This window comes from Condylura cristata, unplaced genomic scaffold, assembly GCF_000260355.1.
Source record: "Condylura cristata isolate star-nosed mole 26May11 unplaced genomic scaffold, ConCri1.0 scaffold00038, whole genome shotgun sequence".
Lineage (NCBI taxonomy): Eukaryota > Metazoa > Chordata > Mammalia > Eulipotyphla > Talpidae > Condylura > Condylura cristata.
The window spans coordinates 2,903,391-2,917,598 of NW_004567139.1; the positions used below are offsets into that span (position 1 = coordinate 2,903,391).

The following is a 14,208-nucleotide window of genomic DNA, read 5'->3' on the forward strand; positions in this document are numbered from 1 at the left end:
TTAAGATGAAAGATGAGACTGTCACTGAGAATTACTTTCTCTGTTGTTCTTTCAGGCTTTTTTCTTTTTCTTTTCTTTTTTTTTGTTGAGTATTGTTTTGTTTTAGTGCTACTTACGGTAAGCAGACACTTGTATAGTTATTAAATTTATGTCTTTTAGTATTGGCAGGGATTTTCTTATGTGAAAGTAATAGAAACATATAAAACTGTAAATGAACGCATTAGTGTATGCAAGTTTGTGAACTAGAGCAAAGTTATTAAATATGGGAAGGGGGAGGGTATGAAATACGGGGCTGTAGCCATTTCAGGTTTTAAACACAATGAGTGTGATTGAGATTTTAGGCTTAATTAGTGGATTTTTTACCTTTTTTGTCCCAAGAATCCTACTGGCACCCTGGCAAAGTCTGTGCAGTCTAGTTAATAACATTTATATATTTACAAGGAAATTATGTTGTAACACAGTTGTCAAAATAGTATCAATAATAAATCAAAATCATAATAATGTAGTACATTTGCTTCTAAATCATGGCAATAAATATCAAGATTTAGCTGGGAGCCTTCTGTAATTCATGAATAATGATGAGAGTAAATAATACTTAGAATTACCCAACACTGTAAGGGTCTATAAAAATAGCTGTGATTTCTGCTAGTCACAGATGTTACTGATGATACCTGGGTTTGTTGACTATTTTCATAATTGAAGAGAGATGCTAAAGGTCAGTTACGGTTGGGAAAAAGAGATGAACACGTTTTTCCATTGAGATTCCCTGACATTCTAAATTCTCTTCATGAACCTGTATCAGAGAGCCCCAGCCCACAGTAATAATAACTATTACTGTTAGAAGTGATAGTTCATAGGACAAATTAATGTATTCTCCAAGATAGCTGAAATTTAGCATTTTATAGTGACCGCCCATATTTTTTTCTCCCATTCTCATGATTATAAAAAGAAAGCTCCAGTAGCATCATTTCATCATTTTCAGTAAGATGACTATTAGAAAAAACAGATTTTAGTTTTTAAACTTACCTACATTTTGAGAAGATGGTACCAAATTTTCATATACCCCTCCCATCTTCCTCTACTGGTAACTTATTATGCTATTTTGGTACATCGGTTATATACATGAACCAATCTATTATTATTAATTGAAATACATAATTTATTCAGTTTCCTTAATTTTTACCCAGTGTTCTTATCCAGGTTCTAATTCATTTAGTTACATCTCCTTTGACTCCTCATTGTGCTTGTTTCTCAGACTTTCCCTGTCCAATTTTGGCACTAATGAATAAGTTATAAGTATTCATGTTATAAGTATTTCTTGCAGATTTTTGCGTGGACATAGTTTTCAAATCAGTTGTGACTCCACAATCTCACTTAGCCAAAGTGCACAAAACTTACATGAAAGTGTTCACAGCACCATTCTTTTTATTAACCAAACATCTAAAAAAAAAAATCCATCAATAAAATGGGTAAATTATTTTAGGTTCACACATGAAAGATTGTGCATAACAATGAAAGGTTTAAACTACTCCAAGCCACGCATGGGTGAATCTTGCAGACACATAATATGCACAAGGCCTGACCCACAGAAGTGCACACTGTGACTCCATTTATAGAGTTCAGCATAAGGCAAAGTAAATTTCTGTGCTGCAGGTGAGAGCACCTTACCTCTGTGTGGAGGATGATGGCCTGTAGGTTTCAGAGCAGTGGTGAGGCTTCAGAAGTCTTGCAGTGCATCATGCGTGTTTCAGTTTGTAGAAAACACATGAAAATATGTACTTAAATCCATCTTTTGTATATATGTCATATTTCAAGAAATTATATATGAAATAAAATAGAATATGTTCTTCCTTTTGCTTGGGAGTTGAAATTTTTACTCTTCTAGTTGCTAACTTTGTCAAAGTTTTGACTCCTGTAGAATTTCAAACCCACTTGGTACATAAAACCCTGGCATCTATCTTCAGTCTCGATTCTCATTCTCTCTATTTGAGATTTTATATTTTAGAGATTTTATATCAGAGATTTTATATTTCCAGAAATCATTTCTATATTTCCTATCAAAATCATACCCTGTCCCAAACTTACTTTCAATTTCCAATGTGTGAATTCTCTTGGTATACTGGATTTTCATCTTGGAGGAATTAGGCTTTCCCCCCACTTCTCATCCCTTTCATTAAGTATTTCACTTACTCATACTTTCTTTTTCTGGAAATCTGGAATCTGTTCTCCCCTTCTGTTTCCACAGCAACCACTTGGGTTCAGGCCATTGTTGCCTCACCCCCAGACTCTTCCATTCACCTGCCAGTTACTCTCCTCATCCTCTCTTGTTCCTCGTCTCTTTTTCCCCTAATCAAGAACTTGAATCACTCGTCTAATGCCTATGATAGCTTCTTACAAGCCATGTCCACTCAAGAACTCCAACCTAGTCTTCCGAATGCCATCTTTGAGTTCACAGTGTGGGAAGATTTTATGTGTGCCGGAGGTAATCTGTCATCAGTGATACTTGGTCTCCCTAGATCCTCCTGTGCACCCCCGAATTCCCTCTCTGTATTGTCTATTATAGTCTGAAAAGATGATTCCACCTCAGTGTCACTTTTCCTGTGTAACTTTTTGTGTCTTTTTAAAGACTCCACTATTTTTTTTTTCCTGTCTTTGTATCCAGTTTTAAAAGATTATTGTGATCAAATGTTAATGCCCTGGCGGTATTCATATGTATCTCTAGGTGTTCCTTTGACATTGTAAGGAATGTTTTTATATTTTTATATTTCTTTCATTTACTTTTTGCCTATAGTCTTTTGTGTAAGACAGAATTATTGTTAAGAAAATGATTTAAAATAAACAACACAAATGAAATAAAAGTTAATAGAATAGCCGTCACTACGCATTTTGCTTCTTGAATCAAACAATTTGTATCATCATCTAAAAAAGCCTGTGTTCAATAAACATAAACCTTAATGCAGGAGCGAGTGTTTCCATTCAGTGTCATGCTTACTGGCACAGTAGGCCAGCCTTCAGTCCTGCCCTTGCCTAAGAACGCATGCCAGCTTCTACCACAGCTGCTCAGTGTTCGAAGAGTCAGCACTAGGATCGTCCTGGCTTTTGTTTCAAACCTTCTTCTGTCTTACTGCCACCCCTGTTTCACCTTGTCTTTCTAGTTTGATTGACAACTATTTTTTTTTCTTCTAACATTTTTTCTGGTTGGCACAGTCCCAGGACTTCCTAATCTTGTGTCTGTTTTCACAGGTAGCCCCAACTTGACTGTTTTGCCCATCATGTGGCTCTCATATTTATAATAATAAATATACATTATTGGTGTATAGAGATGTATCCATACATATATATGCATGCATGCATAGATCCTATGCTATACACCTATATTCTTTGAATTAATTGCTAAGAGACTTTTAGCAGTGTGATTGCCCGATTGCATGAGTATGTTTAGTTTTGCAAGAAACTACCAGACTGTCTTCTGAAGTGATTGTACCATTTTGTATCCTCACAGGATCCTGTTGTTCCGCATACTCATCAATATTTGGTCTTGTTAGTGTTTTGGTTTGACCATGCGTACAGAGATAGAGTGGTATTTCATTGTTGTGTACATTAAATCTGGCTACCTGATGTGGACTGCCTTCTGACATGTATATCTTCTTTGGTGACATGTCTATTAATCAGGTTATTGATATTCACTTCTGCAGTCATTTTCTCTGGTTTGTCTTTTTCTGTTCCTTGGTTTTGTTTTTCTCTCTTCTAGATATGAGTGAAATCAGCTGGTATTTGTCTCTCTTCTTCTGACTTTGCTTAGCTTAATCCCCTCCAGTTCCATCCTTATTGCAAATGGCAAGAGTTGATCCTTCTTATTGCTATGTAGAATTCCATTGTTTATATATACCACCTTTGTTTTGTTAATTTAACATTCTTATCAGATTTATTGTTTATTTTTGTAACCATCCCTGGTGTACCTTATCCCTGCCCCATACCCACTCTTCTAACCTCAGAGTCCTCAGAACATTTATTAACATACACTAGTCTTTGAAAATGTTTTATATTATTGAATTTCTATTATATAAATATCCAGTATATGTTTTAATCATATTTACTTTGCTGCACAAGATTTTCTTAAGTTGCTTCCATTTCATTGAAAATGGCTGCTTCCATGTTGTAAATAATGCTGCTATGAACATTGTGGAACACAATCCATTTTTAATTTTTTCCAAGTAAATAAAGATTGCATGCGATAGTCATACGATTTCAAATTCCCACCAGCAGTGTAATAGGATTCCCTTTTTCCACATCCTCTCTAACACTTGCTGGGAGGTTTTTAAATATGTGTCATTCTTCGCACATATTAAAAAACTAGCAACAAGTGTTGGTGAAGAGGTGGAGACAAAGGCACTCTCCAACACTGCTGGTGGGAATGAGAACTGGCCCAGTCACTATGGAAAGCTTTGTGGAGGTTCTTCCAGCTACAAAAATGATCAGCTGCCTTGTGACCCAGCAATTCCACTCCTAGGAATTGACCCAAAGGATACCAAAATATTAATCCAAAAGGATACCTGCATCTGTGTTTATTGCAGCACTATTTTCAATAGATAAGTTATGGAAGCAACCCAGATGCCCCAAAATAGATGACTGGCTCAAGAAGCTGTATTGTATATATATGCAATGTAATATTATTTGGCAATCAAAAACGATAAACTCATGCCATTTGCAGCAACATGGATGGGGCTGGAAGCATATGTTCAGTGAAACAAGTCAGAAGAAAAAGAAAAATATTGGATGTTTACACTTACAGAATATAGGGACACCAAATAAGGGATCAGGAAAAAAAATATTCTAAAAAGAAAAAAAATTGACAGGCAGCTATAAATCAGAGACATTCTGAAGAGCAGGGGAAAGGAGAAGGATTGAAACAGGGGTGGGAAGACCACAAGAAACTATGGTGATGGTGCACAGTGAGTTGGTAGCAGGAATTTTATAGGACTATATCTGATAGTAGAAAGCACACATTTTACAGAAATAAAGATGATGTAAAATATATAAAAAAGCAGACTGTGAACAAAAATGAAATTAAAAATATGTTTTAATTTTATAGTTTTAATCTGTGTCTCTTTTGTTAGAAATGAGAAACATTTTTTCATATGAATATCTCTGTTGAGTTATCTGTTCCTATCTGTTGCCTATGTATCAGTTGGGTTACTTTTTTATTATAGAATCATATGAGTTTTCTTCCACATCTTGGATGGTAGTCCCTTGTTATGTATTGTGTGAATATTTTTCCTATTCAGTTGAGTGCCTATTTAATCGTCCTGTATTTTCTTTTTTGTATAGAAGCTTTTCAACTTGAAGTAAGCCCAATTGTTTATTTTTGTTTTAATTTCCTTGTCATAGGGATTGAGTCACTAACACTATATTGTTGATATAGTGGAATGTATTAACACTTTTTTTCTATTTGTTTTAGCGTTGTCTAAATTTTTATCCATTTGGAATTTATTTTTGTGTACGGTGTTAGTAAATAATCCATACTCATTTTTTCAGAAGTGTGGTTTCCACGTTTCTGCAACATTCATTAAAGAGTCTGTCATTTCCCCATTTTATGGTCATAGATGCCCTATCATAGATTACGTGTTGCTATGTAAGTGGATTTATTTCTGAGCTTTCAGTTCTGTTCCATTGTCCATGTATTTATTTTTGTGCCAATACCACATTGTTTTTAATACTGTTGCTTTATAGTAAAGTTTGAAGTCAAGTAATATGATATCTCCATTTTTCTCCTTTTTTCTTTGGGCTGCTTTTGCAGTTTAAAGCCTTTTGTGGTTTCATGTAAATGTCCCTATTTTGAAATTTGAAAAGCATTGCTCTTTGAAAAACATTGCTCATATATTGATGGGGACTGTGTCCAATTTGTACATTATTTTTGGCAGGATATCAATTTTGATTATGTCCAGTCTCCCCACCCAAGATTATGGGGTATCGTGCTAAGTCCTTTCATAACACCTGTATTTCTTGTTGTATGTTTTTAAAATCCTCTATAAAAGCCGATTCTGAGGCAGTTCATTATTCTTGGAGCATTTATAAATGACATTATTTTCGTAACTTTTTTGCTTTTTGTTCATTGTATATAAAAAGACTGTGGATTTTGTATGTTGCTTTTGTGACTTGCTACTTATTCACTTATTTCTAATAACTTTAAAAATATTTATTTACTTATGCATATAAGAACTAGAGTATAGGCCAGAAGTGCTGGGGGCAAGGGGATTCACAAGAGACAAAGTGGGGAGCAGAGCAGGCAGATTGACTGGAATACACTGCTGAGGGGAGCAGAGGGGAGACAGGAGAGGCCTGGGGCCCTCTGTGGGTCAGCTCTTTTGCAGGAATGAACCTAAGCTGCAGTGATTGGCAATAGACTTAACATGCCACTAGGGAAACCCCTGTTTCAAATAACTTTTTAATAGAGATTTTCGGATCTTCTGTATAGTAGCATATTTTCACTTCTTTTCCTATTTGGATTCCCTTTATTTCTTGTGGTTGTTGTATAGCTCTGGACAAAACCTTTGGTATAAAATTAAACATACATAGTAACAATGGGCATTTTTGCATTCCCAATCCTGTGGGAAAACTTTCAGTTTTTCACCATTAAGTAGTGTGTTGGTTGTTTCTTTGTGATATATGGCTTTTGTTAATATTGAATTAGGTTCCTTCTATGCCAATCTTGTTTAGAGTTTTTGTCATAAATTGGTCCTGAATCCTATCAAGGTTTTTTTTATCTGTAGCCATTGATAGTATCTTTTATCTTCACTCTTTTGACATAGTGCTTATTATAATTGCTTATGTTTATTAAATCACATGGCACCCCTGTGATGTATCTTACATGATTATGGTGATCATCCTTGTGCTATACTGTTGAATTTAACTTGTTATATTTTATTGAAATTTTTCCCATCAGTATTCATTAGAGATACTGCTTTATAATCTTCTTGTAGGCACTGTTTTTGTATTAAGGGACCATGAAATGCATTAGGAGTTTTCCTTGTATTTTTAAAAACAATTTGAACAGGGTGGGCATTTGTTCTATAAAAATTTGATAAAATTCATTTGGAAAGCCATCTGGTCCTGAATTCTTGCTTTTTGGAAGACTTTTTAGTACTGCTTCAGTCCCCATGCTTCTGATCAATATGTTCAATTCATCTGTTTCTTTCCATGTTGGTGTTGCTAGGCTACGTTGACATAGAAGTTTATTCATTTTTTTCAAGGTTATCATTGGCATATAAGCATTCATTATAATTTCATGGCCTTTTATATTTCTGTGATATCTGGGGCAATTTCACTTTGATTTTTGATTCTATGTATTATTGTTCTCTTTTGTATTTGCTTAGCCAGAGGGTTATCTATTTTGTTTATCTTCTCAGAGCCCACTCTTAGTTTCATTGATCTTTTTTGTATACTCTTTGATCTTTGTTTCACTTATTCTTCTCTCATTTTTATTATTCCTTTCCTTCTGATAACATTAGGTCTTGTTTTTTCCTCTTTTTCAATTGCTTTGTGTGTTATATTGCAGTTATCTTCTACCTAAGACTGCTTTTTTGCTGCATCCTATAGGTTCTGGTAGTTTATATTATTTTTGTTCATCTCAAGGTATTTTAAAATTTCTGCTTTGATTTCCTCTTTTTTAATGATTTTTATTTATTTATATATACAGAAATGGGGTACAGATCAGAGGCACAGGGGTAGCAAAAGGATTCTCCAGAAACAGAGTGGGGAGCAGAACAGGCAGATCAACAAAGTACACAGCTGAGGGGAGCAGCGGGCGGGTCAGGAGAGGTCTGCTGCGCCATGTGGGTCACTCCCGGGGCGGGGATAGAACTAGCACTGAAGCGGCTGCAGCTGGCTTGTAGTGCTGCGCCCTAGACCCCTGCCCACCAGGGCAGGCCCTGATTTCCTTTTATCCAATTGCTATTCAGCAGCATATTCTTAGTATCTGTACGTTCATAGTTTTTCCCATTTTATTTTCTTTATAGTTGCTTTATTATAGTGTTATGATCAGAGAACTTAGTAGGTGTAATTTTGATCTGCCTGCCAGCCTCCTGCCCCCCCCCAGTTCCCTTGCCTACCCTGTACCTGCATGCTCCACAAACTTGGCATAGAGAGAACGTTAACGCCTATAAAGAGCCATTGAGGGCTCCAGGATGTGCCTTTTCCTGTCTGCCCAAATTGACCGAGAACTGGCCCTGAGCTTGCTGCCCTACAGTGCTTATGTTGATCCCATAACTTGACTGTTGTGAGCAGTGCCACCATGAACACGGAGTATACCACTCAAATTGGTGTTTTTGCCTCCGCAAGTAGAGGCTTACTAGTGGAACTGCTGGGTCATGTGATACATCCATTTTAGTATTTTGAGAAAACGCCATACTATTTTTGACAGGGGATGACCCAGTCTACATTCCCACCTGTGGGAGTTCCTTTACTCCACCCATACCCTTGCCAACACTTACTGCTTCTGGTCTTTTTGGTATAGGTCAGTCTTACAATTCTGAAGTGTTGTGACATGGTGATTTTGAGTTTGGTTTCCCTGATGACATGATGAGCTTTTTTTTTTTTTTTTTCATGTGCCTGCTGGGCATCTACTAGTCTTCCTTGGAGAAGTGTCTATTTAGATCTCCTGCCCATTTTTGAAAATTGGGTTATTTGGTTTTTGTTGTTGTTGAGTTATGAGTTCTTCATAAATCTTGGATATTAATCCAATGTATGATGTGCAGTTTTTTTTTCTCTCATTCAGTAGGATGTCTTTTTGTTTTAATGATAGTTTCTTCTGTTGTGTAAAGCTTTTTAGTTTGACGTAGTCCCATTTGTTTATTTTTGCTTTTGTTTCCTTGTCTTTGTAGTTGAGTCCCCAAAGACATCATTGAAGCCAGCGCTGTGGAATGTTTTGCCTATGTTTATTTCTATGTATTTTGTGGCTTCAGATCTTACATAATTTTTAAAAGTTTTTAAAAACTTCAACTGATAAGTGAAAAAGAGTGCTGAATATTCACCTATCATTAGAATATGAATTTATTAAGTTACATACGGAGAATGTAACCTTGAAGATAGGAACTTTATTTCCCTCAGCAAATGATATGTCCCTAGATCCTGCAATAGTACCAGATTTAGGAGATATTTGTTGAATGAATGAATGATGAGTGATTAAACAAAGTAAACATGATGGTCTTACAAGGTTAGACAGTGTTCTTTCAAAAAATACTTGGTTAATTTAGAGATTGGTTTAATTTCTATTGGTATGACTTGATACATTTATTTTCTTCAGTCTTAAATAGGCTATGTACTTTCTTCAGGCTACTTAATGATAAAGAAGTGTTGCAAAGTCAGTCAGAGGCTTTCTTAACCATGACCTATTCTTTCAGAACCAGATGGTCAAAGAATTGGAATCCCGTGTCCAGCAGCTAACTGGAGAAGCAGAGAACAGTAATTTACAGAGGCAGAAACTACTTCAAGAAAAATTGGAACTTGAGAGATGTTACCAGATAACATGTACTGAATTACAGGAAGTAAAGGCAAGGTATTGTCTGACGTCAGATATCTATAAGTGTGGCTATAAAATATCGCTATTAACTTTATAAGTTAATCACACCCTGTGCATTTAACTTTGGGTGGTTTACAGCCTAAATTCTGCCATTTATTGCTTACTTTTAAGTTCTATTTAATATGAGAAGTATATGTTTACAAATAGTTGATAGAAATGTGGATACTTATTTGACATATTGAAAGATGATAAATTTCAATCTGACTGACAGAAAAACTCCTCTTGAGAGATTGAGTAAGTGTATCAGAAGCGTATATCTAGTAACATGAGTGCTTTTGTTTTATTCTCATATTGCATTTTAGGTGCACCACTCTGCATAAAGAGAAAGATCATCTTGTGAATGACTATGAGCAAAACATGAAGCTGTTACAAACCAAATTTGATGCTGATATAAGCCTTCTGAACCAGGAGCATGCTCTTTCGGCATCTAAGGTATTAAATATGCAATGTGTGTATGCACTCAAGAGTGATTGTTTACTTTAATCAGCACATGGTGTTCAACTACTTAGAACCGAAGTAGTTGGCATCAGAAATTCGTCTCTGGTTTATCTTGCAATGTAATTGAGATGCCAAGAATTTTTATTGGCACTTAAAAAGCTGGAAATGAAAATGTCTACTATATAGCATAATGTAAATATGTAAACAATAAATTTTGCTATAATAAGCCCTTTTAAGGATTGCAGTTTGTAAAGGAGGAAACAAAGAAGTAATCAGTTGCCTAAAGAAGCCATTTTTACAGTAACTGTACACATCATTCATATTATTTTGAAATCCTGGTTATGGTTTAGTTTTTCTGCTGTCACATGTATTAGCTCCTGGGCACCCACTGGCACCCACACATAGTTGTGTCAGAAAATTGAAATTGATTTCTGCCAGAGCTACAACTCTGAGGCTGTCAGTTACTTAATATTTCATGAATTGAATGTTCTATTGAATTTGATTTTTTTTTTGGGTAAATCTGTTTTTACATCATTATACTTTAATAACTTTAAATACTCTGTATACTTTGTATTTTCGCGTTGAAAGATTTTTAAAACTTAATTTTTTTTTCATTCAGATTTATAGATACCTTGAATTCTGAGTGAAATTTCAGGGAGAAAAAGTTATTCAAGAAGTTGTAAGGAGTTGTAAAATCAATATTCTGTCTTTTTGCTTCTTAAAATCCTTCTAGGCATCTGGTATGATTGAAGAATTAGAACAGAACATCTGTCAATTAAAACAGCAATTAGAGGAATCAGAACTTCAAAGAAAGCACCAAATAAGGGTGAGCTCTGTATACTTAAGTTCTTTTCTTGACTCACATATATAAATGAGTCAATTAAAAAAAAAAGCTCAGAAATGCAATTTTCTATTGCACTTTATCATTTTTCTTCTCATTTATTTTATTAATGTTGCTGAAAGAAGATGCTACTGAAATATAAAGAATAAAGAACAACTTCAGTTTGAACAATCAATCACCTTTTGGAGATTAATATAAAATTAAGCTTTACTTATCTGTATTTTACTTTAGAGTAATTCCCATCTGCCAACATTGGTAATTTTTCTTCATCATCTATTTTACATATATCCTTTAGATTTTACCTTTTTCTTTATGGCTAAAATGCACCAAGAACTTATATATGATAAAATTTCAAATATAATACTTTCATAGTAAATTAGCTGTTTTTAAATGAAATCCTAATGTAAAGGCTAGTGTTTCTCCTCCACTGTAGGTACTTTGAAAGCAGAAACATCCAGATAACTAAAATTTTATGGTTTAGTTATAAAGCTACTCTTCCTACTTGTAGTTTAGAAAATTGGCGGGATAGGGTTCTCTTACTAATATTCAAAACTTGAAGTTGTGATTAAGTAGATGTCTTTATTTCATGAGATTACTAATTTGACTTAACAATTTTGAGTATAATAAAAATAAATACTTATCATTCACAGGATCAAGAAAATAAGTTTCAAATGGAGAAAAGTCATTTAAAACACACCTATGAGAAAAAGGTAATATGTTTTATGGGAAAATAAGACATTTGAAGTAGCAAATGAAATGATGAACAAAGACCAGTTTTATAAAGCTATACATTCTAGCCCTTAAAGAATAATTCATTTCTACATTTCCATTAATTAGCCTGTAGTCAAATTTTGCTTCTTTAGTTTCATGTTTATAACAGCTTCTTCAGTTCAAGTATTAACTTAATTAAACATCACTGGTCTGTTATATTTAAAAAGTGAATAGTACTATTATGTTAACCCATCATAATAAACATTTGAAATTATATTTTCTAACTGCTTAAAATATGATCTATCAATGGGAGCTACATTGTATTCTATTGTATCACGTATAGTAGGATTTCTAAATATTTAACCAAAAATATATAAAACTGTGATAGCATTGTCTGCTACTTAAAAAACATATTAGTGATAGTTTCTCATCACTTAGAATAGTTAATTTTACTGACTTTTGCTAGAATCCCTATTTTCAGTAATAATGGACATGTACATGTTTGGCAATAAAGTATGGAATTCTATTGGTTTGTAACTTTTGTCAGCCTGTTTGTCTGTCTGTCTATCTATCTAGTTGGCATCTGTCTGTCTGTCTGTCTATCATCTACCTGTCTATCATCTGTCTGTCTATCTATCTAGTCAGTCTACCCAACAGGTTTAGCAGGGAATTTATTTGATACCAATGTCTGCTTCTAGAAGCAGGCATTGCAAATATGTCTTTGACTACTGCCCCTTGTTGGCTTATGACTTTTAAGCTTCCGTTTTGAAATTATTTGCTATAAGACATGCAAAATCAAAGAGTACTTGAAACAGCAAAGATTTTATGGCTGCTTTTGTATTTATTGTTTGAACATTTGTAAAATTCATACATAATTAAAAATGAGAAACAAATTAACCCTGATACTAATTAAAATTAAACAGTTTTATGGCACAAAATTCTTAATACACTTTGCAGTACTGCAGCTAGATCTGAGGATATTTGTCATTAAGAAGTTAGTAAATGCTTTCATTGGACAAGGTGCTGGGACTGGGAAGAGGGGTGAAGATGAATTAGACATAGATTCTGCCCTGTATGAGCTTAATATATGGGAAAGAATGTTTCTTTCATTTGTAAGAGTATTTTTACTGACATGTATTTATGTGACTATGTGTGCTTTCAAATCATGATACATTTTCTTATTGCTATAGTTTTTTTTTTTTCCTGACTGCAATTTTAATACAGCTCAGTGCAAGCTCCTGAATATTTTTCATGTCTCCAAAATGATACCTGAATAGGAAGGGGAAATCTTGCTTTCTTTGAAATAAAGAATTTTTTCAGTTTCTACTGTTGAGCCATGCAGCTTCATAAATATTTTACTTACCAGAAAAAGACCATACATTATCATAAGCTTGCTCACCCGCATATGAGGCATCCTCATCCTCTGGGTGTTCTTGTTAGTCCATTGTTCATGCTTTGTGCAGATATTTGGCTTCCCAGCCATGAAGGAACAGACTGACCTACTGCTCTGATACGCTGTGCGGTCAGCTCTCTTCCTCAGAGATGGATTCTGCATACCTGGGAGACCGAGAGAAGGATGCTAGCGAGGAGGAAGACATGCACTGAATAATTTGAAAGAATTCCTGTCCCAAACTTCTTTAAGTTTCGTGAGGTTGTTAAATATGGAGACAGAGCTGAACTGACAGACTTTCTGTTACCACTGTCTTTTGGATCCTCAGTCCTACAGTATAGTTTCTGGACCAGCCCTTCTCCCTCAGGGTCACACACAAGAAAAAGAATGTTAGAGCTCGACTCTGCTGTATCCACTCACCTCGCAGCCATTCCCTTTCTATTTCACTTCAGGGAGCAGAAGTAGGCCCTTTTTAATAGACCTCGTAACTGTGGCTTTTCCCTTTCATGAAGTATCAATTAGACTAGCTTTTTCCTAACGCAACTCGAGTGTGCTGTTTTCAGGGTAAATATGATGTGTTAAAATAATAGCAACCTTTAAAAGAGCATTTGTTCATACTTCATATAGTTAACAGTATTTAAATTGGAAGAAAGTGTGGCTCAGCATGCCACTTTTTGCTTTACAATTAATTCCATAATCCCCCCCTTTAAACTGACATCTGTTCTTCTTTCTTTATTAAACCTGCTGTGATCTCAGTCCTTGAAGATTTGATGCCTTGTACCCCCTCAGGGAATATCCTTTTTGACTGCTCCAAGAGCTGACATCAATCTTGCATAAGCCCCGGACTATGTAACTGGATAGTTAAATGGGGTGTACAGGGCTCGTGTGTGTACTACACAGTGTTACAGGTGTGCACATTCAGTAACTTTTGCTACAAAACTTAGTTGTCAAGATCTGTCCAGCAGAGGAAATGCCATCTGAATGACATTATTTCCTCATGGCAGCAAGAAAGCAGCATGACAGATTCTGACTTGTCTGAGGTAAGAGAAACTGCATCAGATGGTGTCCCTAATTTAAGCACACACATTATCTAGTGGCCTTTATTGATCTCTGGTGGCTATTGCCTGCTCTTAAGATCTTTGAACATCAAACAAATAATAGGTAGTAAAACGACATGTCATTGTTTGATGAAGTGTCCTAATCTGTTAAATCAGGAAATGGTTAGGCTAAATGATTTTACTAGCAAGGAAA

General features: G+C 35.0%; 1 protein-coding gene across 1 annotated transcript in view; it reads left to right on the top strand.

Annotated features, from left to right (window-relative positions):
* Nucleotides 1-14,208, top strand: part of CEP112 (centrosomal protein 112kDa) — a 332,396-nt gene that overhangs the window by 78,610 nt on the left and 239,578 nt on the right. Inside the window, exons 13-16 of the mRNA XM_004693355.2 lie at nucleotides 9,399-9,553; nucleotides 9,880-10,009; nucleotides 10,749-10,841; nucleotides 11,507-11,566. Coding sequence (XP_004693412.2) covers nucleotides 9,399-9,553; nucleotides 9,880-10,009; nucleotides 10,749-10,841; nucleotides 11,507-11,566 — 438 coding nt within the window. The remainder of the gene's footprint in view (nucleotides 1-9,398; nucleotides 9,554-9,879; nucleotides 10,010-10,748; nucleotides 10,842-11,506; nucleotides 11,567-14,208) is intronic.